Source organism: Cinclus cinclus, chromosome 14 (genome assembly GCF_963662255.1).
Source record: "Cinclus cinclus chromosome 14, bCinCin1.1, whole genome shotgun sequence".
NCBI classification, from domain to species: domain Eukaryota; kingdom Metazoa; phylum Chordata; class Aves; order Passeriformes; family Cinclidae; genus Cinclus; species Cinclus cinclus.
In genome coordinates this window covers 11,136,988-11,155,779 of record NC_085059.1, presented here as the reverse complement: position 1 = coordinate 11,155,779, position 18,792 = coordinate 11,136,988, and the positions used below count along the sequence as shown (strand labels likewise).

General features: G+C 40.2%; 1 protein-coding gene across 1 annotated transcript in view; it reads left to right on the top strand.

Moving 5' to 3' along the window:
* The window catches only part of FSTL4 (follistatin like 4), a 210,344-nt gene extending 192,695 nt beyond the window's left edge, over positions 1-17,649 (top strand). Inside the window, exons 10-15 of the mRNA XM_062502164.1 lie at positions 813-839; positions 6,057-6,175; positions 9,085-9,234; positions 9,798-9,905; positions 12,880-12,989; positions 16,947-17,649. Of these exons, the coding sequence (XP_062358148.1) occupies positions 813-839; positions 6,057-6,175; positions 9,085-9,234; positions 9,798-9,905; positions 12,880-12,989; positions 16,947-17,649 (1,217 nt within the window). The remainder of the gene's footprint in view (positions 1-812; positions 840-6,056; positions 6,176-9,084; positions 9,235-9,797; positions 9,906-12,879; positions 12,990-16,946) is intronic.
* Positions 17,650-18,792: the final 1,143 nt, after the last annotated feature.

Genomic DNA, 18,792 nt, shown 5'->3' with positions numbered 1-18,792 from the left:
TAACTGCCTGGGAGATTACCTGGGTTTATGGTGATACTAAAAGTGTAGGTGCAAATGGGATTTTTTGCTGCTTTTCTGACTGCTAATATAGAGCAAGAATTGAAAACAAAGTTGCCTATCCATATGGGCTTTAAAGGAGATTAATTAGATTTATGTACTCGTGTTAATATTGGTCATTTTCCTTTGAATACTTGAGCAAGGGAAATTACAGTATGTTGAGAAATAATTGGATCTCTTTGGAACAGAAATTCAAATGCAGGCATACTTTCAAAGCTTATGTGAATCCTGAAAGAATGCAGTTGCATGAAGTTCAAGGCTGTAGCTGCTGTAGCTGCCAGTCTCAGGCTTCTTCTGAAAGATGCTGCTGGACCTGACAGTGCTGGTTTAATGGTTACACTCAATGATTTTAGAGTTTTTTTCCAACCCTGATGATTCTATAATTCCATGTTGTGTTTCCTTATTGAACCTGTACAGAAAATCACAGGCTCTACCATACCTCCAGCTGCATTTGAAGGTAACAGCTTCTCTTTAGTAGGTCACTGGTCTTTGCACAGCTGTCTTCATTTCAGGAATGATTTTTCCCATGTCAAAGTTTCTGAATTGTCTCTAGAAGGAGCAAAAGTGTTTATAACTCTGTTTTTCCTGGTGTTTTATTTGAATGAATGTTACAAAATTTTCACCAATTAAACAGTTCATGTAAACATGAGTATTTATTCAGTTACTTGTTACAATGAAAGTTTTGACAATGTTTTGTTGTTTTTTTTTTCTTTTCCTAATTATTTTCTGGCTTTCCCAATATTCTGATGCTGCAGTTGCAAACATACTGTGGCGAGAGGAAGGTACTGCAGTAAAGTTCTTTTGTCGTAGTGATAATGTGCTTGTCTGCTTTAATAATTCCATGATGGGCCATTCTCCACTGACTTGCCACTAACCCTATCAACTTTCACAGTCATCAGATTAAGTACAGACCAGACTTTTAAAAGCTAAATTCTTCAAATAAGAGATGTTTCTCTTTTACCTATAACTTCTTGCATTTTCCTACTATGAAATAACAGATGACCATAAAAGATATAAAAATATTAGTTTTATATATACTGCCAAAAATGTGAGTAGCCTGAGATTTTCAAACTGCATTAGCAATCACACAAGTGTCAGAAGTGCTCCCAAATTACCATAATTGAACAAGTAAGGCATAAATTCAATATACTGCATTTTTTAGCAAGTAATTCAAACTCTTCCTTTTAAGTAGCATGTATTGATGTTTTCTAGGTGAGCAACAGAAACTGTGTTCTTGACTGTTAGGCAAAACAAAAATCCAAACCACAACAGGTTTTATTCCCTCTATCCTTTGAATCAATGCAGGGTAAAGGTTGCCCTATTTCTCCTTGTTTTAATTGGCAGTTAAGAGCTCTACTTTGATCAAACTTACAGTGTGCCCTTCACAAGGTCAACAACTGCATATCTTGGAAGCTAAAGTATGAAAAACCCCATCCTGAGCAACTAATTGCCTCAAAGATATTATGAAGGCACTTAAAATCAGCTTATTTTGTACATGCTTGTGCTGTCCTAATTTCCAAAATACCCAGTAAGAAGCGTCATGCAACAGCCCGAGGGGCACTCACACAGGTTTTTCATCTGACTCTGTAGGTGTGGAGCCCAAGTGTGTGGCAGAGACCCTGTGACCTTGGGCTCCTGGAGGGCTGTGAGCAGGACAGCTACTCGCTGGAGGAAGGTTCTGAGATTGAAGCACAGATGTAAACTAGTTCTTAACATCTGCCAACTGCTTATGAGGCGGCTTAAACCTTGGTGTCCTTCAAACTGTGTGGGAAAAGTTGCTGTGCAGTAACAAACTGCTCTTGGCTATGTCTCCCTGCCCCCTGCGAACACCCAAACACTCTCACACTGCTCCTCCAAGAAGGGCATCAGGCTCACTCTGCTTTTGGAGGGTGCAAAGGCCCTTTTGTAAGTAGTGCCTCCAGGTACCTAAAGCAATAGCTGGGCTTCCAGGCTTCAGCATGAAGCTTTCTGGGTAGCTTGGGCTTGGCACAAAGGATTTCAGGGGCAGAAGGAAGGTGCCAGGGCATGGTGACCAGAGCAGCCTGGCCCGGGTGTGCAAACACCTGGTGTACACCGTCAGTTCCACTGTTGGCCACAGACACATACAGAAAATACACTAATTTATTTCTGAAGTTCCTTCCAATGCAAGCCAAATGCAGCTCCCTGGAGGTTAGAGAGGTGGCACAGTCACCTAGGAGAGTTCCCCAGCACTTCTTCCTAAACACCCCACCTACAGGTTCCTCATGCAGGACTGTGAGGAATCTTCACTGCTGACATTCCTGTAAATGGCATTATGATTACTAAGAATTGCTATTTCCCTTCTGCTTGGAAATGAAATATCTAATGCATCTCATCAGTCCAGCATCACCTGGATGATGCTCCATGGCTGTTTATATACAGTGTCCCTTATGCTCCTTTTTGAAGAAAGCAAGACATAGTAGAGTCATATTTAAAGAACAGCTGAGAAGATGGTTGCAGAAACTCTTAATATAATTTTGCTAAATAAATGGACTTTCTGCTTATCAACCTTGCACAGTTTAAATAAAAGTATGAGCAACGCTGAGGCAAAACATGGCCAGTAAAGCAGATTTGCTATTGATGTTCCTAAACAATTCAGTATCTGTAAAGCAGGTTTATTACCCTGCTTGTGTTGTTCCGTAGAATTTGATGAGCACATTCATTCTAGAATATACTTCAGCATGTGAAATCTTGGCACAGAAAAAGCTGGAAGACAGGAATGGTATTTTTTGTTTAACATTTTAATGTATTCTTTCAATACCTTACTATGTGCAAGTAGCAATATTAACAAATGCATTGGTAGATTTGAGCTCCTTTAAAATGATCACAACCTCATCCCCACAAGGTCTGAAGTAATTAAAACCTTGGGAAAATGCCCAAACAAAATATGGTGTAGAACAAACTTTTGCTGCAAATCAAACTTTTAACACAACTATTTATTAATTTTAAAAGTTAGTCTGTCAGTTTGTTCTCAAAACCTTTCAGACTATGTACAAGCAACACCTCAAGAAATAAGTGCTCATAGGGCAACCAGCCAGTTAGACCTAGGGCTGGAAGCATGTGCAGTATTTATTCAACAAAACAAATAGATTTTAATTTAGTCCAGAGAAAACCATGAGTAGCCCAAATGTAAAGCAGAGATTTGTTTTCATGACAGTGTTCATTTACGTAGTGAGCATTGCTTACTTGACACCTGGAGAAAAGGAGAATTTTGTGCCAGCAGGCCATCAGCAGTTATGTGAATGTATGCACTTAAAAAGCTGAAAGCCTTTTCATTACCAAATTTAAGTATTTAGATTAAGTTGAAGAAAATTACTTAAGTATCAGATCAGAGGAGAGTATTCCATGGTGAAAAGTTTTGCCCTTTGATCTCAAAGGAGGGATGTGTAAATGCACACTGATGGAGACACTGTATGTCTCAAATAAGCTCTTTTTGATATCAGGTGTCCTCCTGAAGTTTTTTTTTGTTAGAGCCAACTTCATCTGGAGTGGATCAAATAAGAACTGTTATGTTTAGGTAACCCTCCCCATTCTTAATGGCTTTTTTTGTATTATGGGTTTTTTGATATGCAGGTGAGGTATGTTGCCTTTCATAATGCCTTTAGGTTTCAAACTAGTTGTATTACCTAACCTGAAATGTCCTCAATTGAAAATGAAAAAAACCACAAATTCCTCATCCTCGTCATTAGTCCCCCACTTCCCAATTTATACCTGCCTCACTACTATGAAAAACACAAAATACCTCATTGCCCACCTCTGTACTGAAATAATTCCCAATTCCCTGCACCAAGGAGTTGCATCAGTATAATCAAAAACTGAGTCTGTTCTACTGATGTCCATGAGATTGTTTAGGATGTACACCAACCAAGATTTGGCAAATGTTTCTTAAGTCACAATAAAATACCTAGTTTGTCTAGTAAAATCCTGCTTGGCTTAAATATCAGTGTGAAGATCAATCTCTGGGGAAAAAAGTGGTTTAATCTAAACTGACCAACTTTTCAAAAAAGATAGTAACTGAATGCTTTCAGGAATTTGTAGTATATTTTAATCCATCTGCAGAAAAACTTGGACTTAATTTACTGTAAAACAAGTAGTAGAACTTGCCAAGTCTCTGACTCTAAACCTGTTGGGGTAAAATTTTTAATCAAAGTATTTTTATGGATAATTAAGGTCTTAATTCTTAAATACACCCTTATTGTAATAAGATCATAAGATAAAATCACACTACTTTTGTGCATGAAACTAATAATAAACATCTTCACAGTAGTCATAATTGATTGCCTGCCTGTTTTCACTTCTTAGGATTAAAATCCTTTACCCATGAAATACAGGCACTCATTCCAGGCCATGGTCAAATTCTGCCCTCTGATGTGTTCATCAAATCCCACTAAAGCAGGTGGGAGTTGTGTGGATGCTGGGAGAGCAGGTTTTGGTCGAAAGTGCCTGAATTAAAATGTTTTACCAATATACTTGGGGAAGAAAAAAATAACCTTTAGTTCGTGAAATAACTCTCAATGGAGCCTTTTTAGCTTTTTTTCCTAGATGCATGATACTGCTCTGTGGAATCACATTTGAGGATCACAGCTCTTGTACCCATCTGATGCCCTAACTGGGGGATTCCTGTGCTATGGTTCAGACACACAACTCGAACCATATCAGTACAGCAAACAGCACATGCTGTCACATTGTATTCTGAAGCTACTTATTTGGCATCAAAATAAAGGGGTTAAGAACAAAAAAAAACCAAAACAAACAAACAAAAAAAAAGCAACAACAAAAAAAAGCAACAAAAAATAAAAAACAACACCTTCTAGCCTTACTAAATGCAATGTGTTTTATAAAATTTTCCAAAAATGCATTTGTCCAAATTATCCATATTTTTGCTGTCAAATTTCCTGTGATGATGTAGATCTCAATCCTGCAAACAGTTAAGAAATGTGAGAAACTCTGTCTCTGTGAATAGTATTTAGAGCTGCCTCCACAGGACCAGCAAAGGGAATTTTTAACACTGAACGGTGAACCATAGTATGGGGACTTTATTTCTTCATGGGAAAAATAGAGTTAATTAGAATGTACAAATTATAGCACCACCATATTGTTGGCAGATAAAGTACACTATCAATACTGCTAGGGATGACAGCGGTCATTGCAAACACTTACTGGTGGTGGTGTGAAAAAAAATGGAATGATTGGATCTTTGAAACTAGAGTGTTTGATAGGATCCTGAACATTTCTTAAATTGTCAGTGCAATTCTATGTAGCATGACAGAAGTGATAAAACACAGTCTCCTAATGGCAAAGCAATGACAATCAGCCAGTTTTCCAAATCTCCTGGAATGTCCCCGTTGGATAAATGAGTGCTAATGCAATTCTGAACTACTCCACATTTGTGAATTACAGTTTGCAAGATTTCAAAAATGTATTTATTTTGGTGGCTGTTCTTTCAGATAGTTTAAGAAAATAGAGAAATCTATATATTTTCATTCATGGTACAGATGCTAAACACTTCCATTTAACATTACAGTTACCAACGGTCAAGTTGCCTGTAACAGGATGACCTTTAATTTTAACTAAAGCTTTTCTTTCAGTTCTCAAATTGTAAATCTGTTTTTAATTAAATCATAGGAAAAAAACAAATTCATAATCTGAGGGGGAGTAGCAAAGCAACAGAGAGGCAGGCATCTTGGGATCAAGTCCTGCTTTGGTACCTATTTACAAAACCCAGTCATATTTATTTGGGTACAACCACTGCCACCAAGACAATGCATTTTTGAATGTGTTTGTACCTCTTCACTCCTTGAGCCCTTGTGACATGAAATTTGATTTTGTGAATGCTCCAACTGCATCCAAATGACCAACTTTTATGCAAGGCAGATTTTGTTTGTCAGGAGAGGAAGACAAGTTCTTTAAAAAAGTCCTAACAGCTATGGATACATGCAAAAAGAAAGAATCCAACTCCTTCTTCTTTATCCCCCTTTAAGGCCTGAGTGTCTGGAATATGTTCTATGTCTTTTCTGATGATGGGATCACAGTCCTTCAGCCAAATGAATGTGAAATCCGGAGACATATCAGGCCCGAAGAAAGGATTTTCACAAGTTATGTAAGTCCTAAACCCAAGCAGCAACAGCTGACAGATGGGAAACTTTCTCTTAATCTCTTCAAAGGTTGTTATTGCTAAAGGATCTGTTTGCCGCAGGGATATTGGAGCTTGGTGAGCTTCATGCAGCATCCCTGAGGTCTAGCATCTTCTCTTGAAAATCAGGGGATCCACGTAAGTTCTAAGGCTGACATGGAGGATTTACTGACATGCTGCAGAGAATTTGGCTAGTTTATCACATTAGCAAAATTTTCATTTGTCCTTTTGATCTGTTTACTTTTGCATGCCCCAGATTTGTAACTGAGCTTCAGGGAAGTTGCAAAAGTCAATAGCAGAGACATCATTCACTGGTGCTCCTTTTACTGATGACTCCATAGGCTAAGAAGTGAGCTAATTTGGGCCACTTTCTGCCCTTTGGAAGTGTTTGCTGTGTTAAACCACAGCAGGGAGGCAAATAAAAATGCCCAGAAAATGGTGGTGCCATGGATGTCCTCTTCATCTTCTGCCACTGAAAGAGAGACTTCACTGTCCATGTTTGCTGTTGGCACTTGTCTGTCAGCACTGAATTTACCTAGCCCTTGCTTTAGGAAATCACAAGGAAAATTTTTTTCAGGCATCAGGAATGTCAAGCACAGGCTTGTAGGCAGTGAAGCTCAACATGGCCAGTGGGATAACACGTGCCTGGAGGCTCTGTGAGGGTCAGTGTTCTCGTGACCTGTGTTATGTACTCTGGCACAGGAACATACATCAGCATATCCTCATTAAACTGTCAGTTCTAAAAAAACCACAGGTGCTGAAATACATTCAGAAATGCTTTTTTAGTCACTTCTTTACTTACTTTCTAATTTTTAAAAGGGGAGGCTGAAAATGTGGTTAAAGAATGTGGTTCTTCTGAAAAAAAGGGCTCAGCCTTAATTTCCATTTTGGGAGGAATCAAAGGAGAGAATTACTGTCATGAGCCCTGCAGGTTGGGTCAAGCTCTGCTGCTATAGGTCAGGATCATCTTATGAGTCTGTAGTAAGTATTTTCTAAATCTCAATAAATTTGTGGTTGATACTGTTTGGTTTTTTTTCCACTAGATTTTAATATACCTTAGGAGAAGTCCAGACTGATGCTCACCCCAAGGCTAGTCCTTACCATGGACTTAATACTATTAAGCCACACCTAAGCTTTATAACGACAGAAATCCTGTGTTTCTTTTCTGAAGAATTGTAAATATTGAAGAAATGGTCCTGCAGAAACAGATCGAAAAGAAAAAAACAGAGAGGGCACTTAAGGAAATAATTTCAGCACACTGGTGTGCATAAGAGGGATTTTTAACATCACTTGGCTGCTCTTCAGAGGTGCCTCTGAGGAATTCCTACAGATTTCAAAGGGAGGGATTGACTTTTTTTCCTCCCTTTTCCCTTTTACTATCTGGAGTGTTTGCTACACAGACAGTGACACCAGCCCAACTTCAGGAGTGGATCTACAAAAAAGGTTGCGTCATTTGCTATTAGAGGGTACAAAAGCAGGTGGAGCAGATGCAGCTGAGACCTGTAGCAGAAAGACTGGTGACCCTTCCCTGCTCCCCTTGGCTTGGATGGAAGCTGTGTTGTGAGAGCTGAGGATGAGGAGGGCAGTGTGGAGGCTGGCAGGTGCCTGACTGCATGAATGGCTGCTGGAAGCCCAAGCCTGAGCTTTTGTATCATCTTTTAGCTTGTAGCATAGATTCCCAGCCTGGCTGGAGGAACAGAAAGGAAGATGCAGCCTAGTTACTGAGTCTTGTATCTTCAACCCTTACTCATGATCTCCACCAAGACACTCAGCCAGCAGAGCTGTGCTGCTTAGAGACAACAGCCTTCTATCCATAATTGTTGCACACGGTGTAGGTCCCTTCCAACTCAGGATATTCTGTTCTGTTCTATTCTATTCTATTCTATTCTATTCTATTCTATTCTATTCTATTCTATTCTATTCTATTCCATTCCATTCCATTCCATTCCATTCCATTCCATTCCATTCCTCCAATGCAGACAGTGTTGACGTTGTTGTACCTCCTCTTCCCCTGAACAAGCTCTGATATAGCTCCAATCACATTTCCCTTAGGTAGGTTGGGCCATTATTTAATATTACGCAATATATGATCTAAAATCAATGAATTTTATATATGTTCATTCTCATTTTTTACCCCATTTCCTCCCCACAGCCTGGTCCCACACAAATGCTCTTTCAAATAAATCATCTTGACAGAGGAAGAGCGATGAGGAGTAGAAAACGTTCAGAGAGTTGTTGGTGAGACCAAAAGTGACTCTTCAAACTCAGGGTAGCTGTACCAGTTCTGCACAGGACTCAGTGAGTAGAGGATCAGAGACAAAATATGTCATCAGAAGCTGTGAACAGAATTTGGCCCAAAGCAGCAGAATATGGTTCCTTTTGAACAGGGGAAGTTTCTATACCTGTAGGATCCTGCTTGTTTTGCATCTGTTTCCTTGAGCACAGATGTTTTAGAGCATACTCTCCTCTGCAGAAAATGAAGACTTTATAAAAAATATAAAGCAGTGACTCAATTAATGTAAATCACTGTTTTTTCAAAGCACAGTGTGATATTTGTTGCTAATAAATGCTGACAGCACTGCAAGTCTTGATGAACCACAGTGTGATTCAAAAGATCGATCCATAGGCTCTGTGGTTATTTAAATTCAATGCAAGTTTGCAAGAGCTCCAGCTGTTCAATGTCATTGCATAGAGCCAGGCTGAAGTGTGGTACCTGATAAATTAATTATTTCATGTTTTCCAGGAAAGAAAGGGGAGAAATATCATCCTAATGGAATCCCCAGGGATTTTTTCCTGCAGTTTACAAGGCTAAGATTCCCAGTGCACATGGTCCGGAACTTGTAAAAATTAAACCTTTTCATATTTTAACCCCTCAGGAGGAGATCTGTCCTAGAGTGGAAGGTGAAGACACTCAGTCCTGCCTCTGGGCTTCAGCGGTCAATGTCAGAGACAAGTACATTTATGTGACACAGCCAAAGCATAACAGAGTAATGATAATTGATATCGAGACTCAAAAAGCAATACAGGTACTTACAAGTGAACATATTATTCACTAATGGCAAAAGACTTGATACAGGACAAAAAATCAGATTTTTCCCAGTGGATTTTCTGGGCAAAGATCTGCTGGTCACTAAAGAGCTGGACTTATGTTGCTTTCACCAGTGGGATCACATGGGGTTCACTGTTTTCTAAGCTCAATGGCAGGAATAAACTCCTCTGTGGGTTGGAGATCACAGTCTCAGGGCTGCTTCTGCAGCCAAGCTTACAGTGAGTCTGGTAAAATAACACTGGGATGAATTCCTGTCTTAGCTGCCTGGGTTCTAAGCAGCTTGGAGCTGGTGTGGATACAATTCAGACAGAAATTGGCCCTTGATCTACTGGCTATAAGTAACAAACAGCATAAGATGGAGTGAAAATGGCAATAAACAGCTAATTTTTTCAATTGCTGCTGATCCCCCATTTGATTTGAAGACAAAGCTTCACAGTGAACATAACAGTGGTGCATGAGAATTCCTGCAGTGAACTGATGTGGTATTTGTCATGTACATTTGGGTCACTGTGTAAATAACTCTCTCTGGGTTTTTTTTAGTTCTTGGATGTGGACCCATTACCAACCAAATTACATTACGACAAGTCCCATGACCAAGTGTGGGTGCTCAGCTGGGGGGATATGAGGCAATCATCACCCACACTGCAGGTAAGTCCTTACACTTTGCTTCTCCTGGGCTCAGTATCAGTGATAACACACTGGGGGCTGGTGTGTTTCAGGTAATTAACAGCATTTAATGGCCTGGATATAAAGCTGCTGTTTCATTTGCATATCCAGTGTGTTTTATTCATCCCTCCTCTGTCCAGCCTTACATATTTTTCCTGCTGCTTAATTTGGTTTTGAGCAATGACTGTGCCACAGGCTGACAGCAGGGCTGCTTTGTGCCAAATCTGTTTTGTTTTAAGACTGGTGAGAGAGCCAAGTGCCGTGAAGTTATACAACAAGGACTGGCAGTTGGCTGTGAGCAGGACAAGATTGCTGTGCTCTGTAGCACTGGTGAAGCACCTCAAATCCTGGGTTCAGTTTTGGGCTCTCACAACAAGACAGACTTTGAGATGCTGGGATGTGTCCAGAGAAGGGCAACAGAGCTGGGGAAGGGTCTGGAGCACAAATCTGATGAGAAGCAGCTGAAGAAGCTCAGTCAGTCTCTACAATTCCCTGAAGGAAGGTTGGAGCCAGATAGAAGTCAGTTTTTCCTCCCACGTAACAAGTGAGAGGACAAGAGGAAATGGCTTAAAGTTATGCCAGGGGAGGTTTAGGTTTAGGTTGGTATTAGGAAAAATGTCTTCACTGATAACTTTCTCAAGCCCTGGAACAGGATGCCAAGGGCAATGGTGGAGTCACTGTCCCTGGAAGGATTGAAAATACCTGTAGATGTGACACTTGGGGGCATAGTTCAGTGGTGGGCTTGGCAGTGCTGGGGAAGTAGTTGGACTCAATGATCTTAGAAGGCTTTTCTGTCCTTAACAATTTTGTCACTCTGTGATTCTCTCACAGTAAAATGCAAAAAGAGCCTCTCTAGGGCATCAAAAAAACAAAAAAATAAAAATAAATAAATGAGTAAATAAATAAATAAATAACAGAAGTAAAAGTTCAGGGACAAATTGTGTTATTTGGATGTTAGTGACTCCACTGCAGGGGTGCTAGTTATATCCATGGAACTCCTCCATGATCAGCACCACCAGACCCACAGTGACACTGGCACACAGCACTGCACGAGTTAGAACAACTAAATTAGCTTCCACATCTGGATCACCTTGGCAGATGTGCTGTTCTGTTGAAAGTACAGAGAACAGGGAGAATAGCCACCTAGTGGTGCACTTTTCTGCTGCTGTATGTTGTATGACAGACTTGACACCAGTTGATGGATGTGATTTGATCCATCCAGACATCCCATTCTCTGGTAGCTGTTTTCTTGCTGCCCAACCTTTCTGGAAACAGGTGTCATATGAATACTTCTTCTGCCAGAGGTGTTTGCTGCTAAGTCTACATTAAAGCATTCCCCAACAGGCGGAGAAGAAGGGGGGCTGTGCTTTCTGACCTAAAAAACAACAAATTGGAGTCTACATTAATTGTGGGGCTACCCAAGGCTTCCGCTGGAAATACTGCCCCATGAAGATGGGGTGAGCCATCCCCACCATCCACATGCTCCATCCAGTGCTGACAGTCAATAATAAAAACTGGACCAGCTACTCATCACACACAATTTCAGGAAAAGATGCCAGAACCAGAATGGAGGCATATAAATGAAGGGTTCCAGGGCAGCAGCACCAGGTTGTCTTACTCGGGAATGCGAATTTCCTGTACAGCTTATAAGGATACAAAATGGACTCTTTTTACTCTTTCTGACTTACTTTCTTCCATCCAGCTGTGAGAAGCTTCTGTAATTAAAGGAGAGATGGCACAAGCACGTCATTATTAGGGAGAACACACCATCTGCACAGTTGGAAACTTGTTAGAAGGCTCCAGGACTCAGATAGTCCTTTCTGTTATCTTTATGATGTGTAGTTACACACGTAGAGGTGAGATTAGCATCAGCAGCAGCAGATCCTTTCTTTTTTCTGACCTTCTCTCCCAAAAGGTGGGCAATGACTAACTGAGCAAAGTTCCTTCTTAAAACCTGCAGTGTTTGGTTGCAGACATGCAATAAATATCTTTTTTTAATGAAGTTGCTGCTGCAGAGGTTGATATAAATTTCCACTCGTTCTCTGGAAGTCAGGTATATATCAAACTGGAAGTCAGGTATATATCAAACTGCCTGTGCAACCAACTAACAGGATGCTGCTGTTTGGCCATTACTGGCTTGTTGGAAGCAAATGTCTTGCCTCTTGAAAGCGCTGTGCTAGGGTGGGCATCCTTCTTGAGCAATCTAATTGGAAGAAATCTAAATGGCATGAGCAGAACAGCTGTCTGAAGGAAATCTTTTAGGGATTTAGCAGGTCTTTAATTATGTAGCTATCAATTCAAAGCAACAACTGCTACAGATTAGAGCAGCAGAAGGTCCTAATGAATGGACTAAAGTCATCTTAAACTCAGCAAACAATTTGAGTGTTTAACATTTTAATTTTTGAAAACTTCTTTCTGGAACAGTGTGTTCCCCTGTCCATGGAGATCTGTGCTGTGCTGGAGGACAGGACCAGGGGACAGCCAAAGGGCACTTCTCCCTGGACTTTATATAAATGGATGAGCAGTTTTTCTCCTTCAAAGTGATAATTAACTGTTGTGAGTTAGTGTTTGATCCTTCAGGGTGGTAAATTATCACTGTGCATTTAAGTGAGATTAATAAATATGTCCATGAAGTAAATGTTTGTTTTAGACAGTGGGGGATAAATCATTATGGTTCTAGTGTTGTCATACTGCTTCAGCTCCTGCTTGACTGTTCTTTCTCAAGATGTAAACAACTTATGAAAGTCATGTACTTACCTTACAAATGTCAAGCCTCAAATACTACTTGCTAGCACACTTTTGCAAGACAAATGCACCAAACGGTGTTTTGAAGTCAATTGAGTCTACTACACCCTGGAAAGAGCCCCTCGGTACCATGCATGTCTTTAATCTGTATTTACCTTTCTGCCTTACTCAGAGTTTATCCTGTGCTCAACCCTGTGTGTATTTATTGTAGGTAATTCCAGAGGCGAGCACTGGGGAGGATCCGCATGTTATCCACACACCTTTTGAAGGAGTAGATGATTTTTTTATACCACCTACAAATCTTATTATTAATCATGTCAGGTGAGAAATTATTTTAATGAAGAATAGTGGTGACCATACTGCTCCTTTCTCCTAACCTTAAAGCACTTTGCAGATACAAATGAAGGAACTAATGAGTGAATGAATTAATGAGTGAATGAATGAATGAATGAATGAATGAATGAATGAATGAATGAATTTGTGATGAATCTTAACTATATTTATCCCCATTTTCACACATGAAATGGAGAAATGGTTGAGGAAGTTGCCAGTAGTTATTCAGCTAATCAATAAGACAGCAAGAAACAATCCTGGGCTTCCCTTAGACCATGTACAGGTATTCAAACCTCACCTTAGTCAGCCATTCCTCCTTGCAGCTTATGGCACTCTGCCCTGGCTTACTTGTGCCAGGAATTTGATGGCCCAAAAATCACCTTCCTTGCCACAAAACTTGTGGATCTGTGTAACTTTTTCCTGTTGTTCTTGGGCAGGGGACAGTTCCAAGGTTTGTGAGTGCTGGCCTTTCAGGCACTTAGCTTCATGGTTTCTCACAGAAACCTTACTTTCCAGCCAGCGTAAAAAGACTGGGAGAGCAGCTCAGACTTTTTCCACAGGCTTTATTATCGTCCCTGAAGGGGTCAGGCTACAAATCCAAAGATGGGGGATCACACATGTACTTTTATAGGGTTTGGGGGGATCACAAGTAAACCAATGGAAAACAGGGTTAACACATTTTGGCCAAGTAAATTATCTTTCTTTGTTAGGGACAACCAATTATAAAGAATCAAACCTAACCAATAATATTCTAAAAAGATAAGAAGAGCTTGCATTTTTTCTAACATGAATCATTCTAAGCAAGTAGTTTTTCTTATCTCAAAGGAAGTGCCAGAGGGCCCTCACAGGGATATCTGCAGAGGGATTCGTCTCCTCTACAGATCTGGGAAGAAATCTGTGTCAAGGATTGTTGTGACCTGGGTATCTGTTGAGATGGCAGCAGGTGAAGAAGCAGGAAGGGCTTTTGCATGGGTTCCACAGAGATGTTTATTTAAGCCACACATGTGGATGGTCTGGGGTTAGAAGCAAAGGCAAAGGGCAGACTCCTGGTGAGGGTCTAGGTTTAAGTACCTTGGTCTTTGGGGCAGGGAGAGCATCAGAGACCAATTACCTGGGGACATGGGGGTGGCACAAGGATAGGGTTAGGGCATGGGAACCAGTGGGGAAACAGGGTGAGAGTGACTGAAAGACTGAGGAACAGGGAAGGGGGCACGGGCCTACCAAAGGAACAGAACAGGGGTACACTGGCATTACAGAACAGGGTTTGCTATGAGAGAACCCTTTTGTGTCTCCCTAACTAGGGACTGCCTTTTAGGGTCTCCACAAAGGATATATTGCTTGAAGTGGTAAAAGTATACTTTGCCTGAAGCATAAGATGTGGTTCTTTCACGTTTCCAACTTGTTCAAGTATTGGATCTCTGCATGGAGTTTATGGCTGGAGCAGAAAAATTATATGCACTGCACATAAAAAAAAACCCCCTCCATGAACGATCAGTTTTGAATGTTAATGTGATGTAGTGGTTAATGAGGTTGTGTAACTAACATACTAATAACCTGGAGTAATACTGGCTGCTTCCCAGCAGACACAGGAAGCCTCCCATTAACATTATCAAAATTTATAATAGCTGCACAACAATTTATACTATTCTTTCCATGTTATAGCATAACAACTATTAAACCATCTTCTGTCCTCTCTATAGTTTAACTGAGTTAAACACTCAAAAAGCATGATGTAACTCTTTAGAATCATCTTAGGTTTCCTGCAGGAAACGCCGAGAGAGAAGAGGTTACACTTAAATGATTGTATGTTGAATCTGTTCCAAAATAAATAATTTTGCCTGCTGAAACACAAAATAATTATGCATGCCTCATGGCTGTCATTTGCAATTTCTCTCTACTTCATATTTCCAGTTTTCTTTCACAATTTCATTATGACTAATAGCACTGCCAGGAGGTAGATGACTCTACTGAATGTTAAAGCCTGAGCTGAGGTGAGAATTGGATTCAAAGACAGGAAAGTGGAACAGTTACATATTCTTGTTTATTCAATTGCCCTTTTGCTTCAGTGTGATTAGTTGGCTGAAATTGTAAATATAGATTATTGTTTATATTTTTTCTGTGTGCAAAGTTGCAAATGCTGTCCATGATTTCCTGTTGCCTTTTTTCAGGGCCAGATCTTTGTCTGTTCTCTCTCACCCTCAGCACAAAAAAAATAATTCCTTGCAGGCTAATGTGACTCATTGAGATGATGTTCTAAATTCTCCATTCAGAAACAATAAATGGCAGTACCAACATTTCCCAGGAAGGTGAACATTTAAGCAATTTCTTCCATGAGCCAAATAATATTTGTATGCAAATACTCCTGAATATGTGTTTCAGCTGCCTCTTATTTTAGATGGATCCAGATGGATCTAGAAATACATCCATTTTTATTAGTTCCAGGGGTAGACTGATGTCTATTAAAAACTCTCCAAGAACAAGGTTTAATTAGAGATTTCAGATCACAGATTTCATGCAAGGACTGAGTCTTTTCTGCAACTGTGGGCCCATAAAATATATCCTGACCATTTATGATAAACATTTCTTAACTTCTTAAGGCATTTGGGCAAGTATTAAGGAAGGTTGTTTTTTTGGGGGGGGGGGGGGGGGGAGAAGCTGTAAGGGAAAGAACTTTTTAAAATTAAAATGCATTCATCCAGGTTAAATACAAGTGTCATATCCAATTTCCACACACACAGTGCACTACAACTCTCAACTGCAGATATTTTGTGAAGTCTCTAATGTATGTGAGTATAATGGGGAAATGAAAGACACAGTGATTTTCGTGGGATCACACACTACATTGGCTCCTTCTTTAGAAATCATTACTGGGTGTCTCATTGGCAGATGGATTAAGAATAAAGAAATAAACCTAGTGTTTCAAACAAAGTATGTATTATCTGCACAGAAGCACATTGTCCTCCACATTTCAAAAGGCAATTTTACATCTTTTGAGGAAGAGATACAACACAAAGCACTCACTTCATTTCCCTCTGTCTGCATTGAATGGGTGAAAAAATACTCGATGTAAAATTAGTTTTTATAAGTCAGTATCAGTGAATCCAGCAGTACACAAACAGGCTGTTTCTAAGGGCTACCTGTCAAATTAAGCAGAAACCTTTCTTGGCTATTCTTGACCTTTTCTTGTCTTCAACAAAGGTCAGATGTGCTGCAGCATATATCTTTTACAGAAAATTTATCCTCTGCTCACTGTTTTTTGCCTGTCATGAGACAGAAAATAAAGACCCTTTATCTTTAGGGGCACCCTGGTTATGTTCCTCAGTAAATGTTTTCCACCTTCCCTGGGCTGGCAGGATGGTTTTTAAGAGTCTGCTCTGCACTGCAGGTTTGCCATCTCCTGCAGTGGTTCCACAGTTTCCCTCTGGTGCTGTCAGTTAAGAGATGAGATTAGATATGGTCTTCATTCAGTGGTTATACATTATATTGTACACAACTATATTTATTACATATAGTTACATTCCGACCCCAACTTGGCAGCAATATGCTTTATTTTGAATGCTTTTGTATTTTGAGATTGAATGCTTGAGTATATATAGAATTTCACTACTGTAATCTCAGACAGTGTTAAACCTCCTGAACACCCAAACCTTGATATAATTTCTGTAGAAATTGATCTTCCCAATAAACGACTTTGGCTCTTGAAGATTCAAACAGCTAAGTACATATTCAAATTTCCAGGATCAGGAGGTTGCTAATTTGAACTGAAATTACCCCTCCTTCTAGGATGTTTTAGAAGCAATAAAAGACATTTCTTACAAAAAGAGACAGCATTATTTCACATGTTTCCAAAACCAACAGAATAAAATGTTCCTAATTCTGCTGACTTTGCGCAAGCATGTCACCATGTCTCCAGAGGTGCCTTCAGTGTCTTGTCTTCTGTTTCAGGTTTGGCTTCATTTTTAACCAGTCAGAACACATGGTTCACAAGATTGACCTGGAAACGGTGACCCACATCAAGACCATCAACCTCAAAGCCTACAGCTGCGTGCCTCAGGCCATGGCGTACACGCACCTGGGTGGCTACTACTTCGTGCAGTGCAGGAGGAACCACTCGGCGGCCACGTCACTGCAGCTCATCATCGACAGCGTCAGCGACGCCATCGTCGGCCCCAACGGTGACGTGTCGGGCACGCCGCACGTGTCCCCTGATGGGCGCTATCTCATCAGCGCGGACGAAGGCAGCGGCAGGATCAGAGTCCAGGCTCTAACTGTCCGAGGGGAAATCAAGTTGATGTATGACTTAAAAACAAACATACACGTATCTGATCTGACATTTCAACCCTCTTTCACTGAAGGCAATCAGTACTATATATATGCTGCTTCACATTTGCAAACAGATGTGCTTTTTGTAGAGCTGTCAACGGGGAGAATGAATGTACTGAAGAATTTAAAAGACCCTATCACATCCAAAGACTGGCCCTGGAGCAGCCACAACAGAATTATGAAAGACAGTGGATTATTTGGACAGTATCTCATTACACCAGCTAAAGATTCCTTGTTTGTTATAAATGGGAGGCAAAATACATTGCGCTGTGAGGTTTCAGGTATAAGGAGGGGTAACACAGTGGTCTGGGTTGGGGAGGTATGAAAGGGCAGCAGTAGTCTTCAGCAGGCAAGGACCAATTGGACCTTTACACTGCAGGAAATGAGCAGTAGCATTGTATATTTTTACACTGGGAAAACAAGAAAAAGACAAAAAACACTGTATAGGCTTCATGGTACAACACTGGTCTACTTGCAAGTTTTATAATATAAGGTATGCTCTGCTAATAGAAAGTGGTTTTGAAGGGATGTTTTTATTTATGGGTATGATTTGTGGTTATGAGAAAAATGCTGGGAAGCAAATAATATCTCCACTGAGATATCATACAAGCCACGAAACCTAATAATTCTGTAGAACAAAACAGATTTTGACTTTTCGTACTGAGGAGCTTTTATGTTATGCCCAAGAATCATTTTTCTTTCCTGCATCCCCTGCCTGCTGGATGTTCTAACTACCCCACCCCAGCACAGGGAGACAGCAGTAGTGAGGACTACTCACCTTTGAATATTCATTCCCCTTTGGATGATGAGACAAAGTAAGCATCAGTTTACTGAGGAGTTTTCAACCCAGAGAAACCTAGGAGAGTGATTTAATGAAAACTGATCAGTTTTCTCTGCAGGATGGCTTTGAGAGGATTTGCTGATGTGATTTCTGAAGGAGGCATCACAGAAATAGTAACTGTCACCTCCCTTGCTTCTGCGCTTCATTTTGCTCTTGGTCCTACTGAAGGCAATGGGATGATGCACTCTTCCAGTGCATGTTTGTGCGATCGTTTTTGAGAAATTTGCCATGAAATATCCAGGCCATTACGCATCCAGGCCTGGAAAAAGCTGGAAAAAACTGACAGGGGAAGTCAGTTTATGTAAACAATTTTGTTGAGAAGGCAGCATTAGTCTTTCAACAGCTCAGTGTGGTCAGTTCGGGAACAATATGCAAAATCTACTCTTTGCAGGCAGAGAATTCATTATGGCTATTCCCACAAGAGACAACAACACTTCTGGAAATCATTGTTTTGTCTCATTAAATATTTAGGAGCACTGGAATCACTTCATTCTTCATAAAATAACAGTTAAAATAACAGAGGTTATTTTTAATAGAAAACTCGTTTTCTAGTCATAGCTTTAATTTGCCTATTTCTTTTCAGAACAACCAGGAAACAATTTTTCTTTGTGTTTTTTTTTTTTCTTT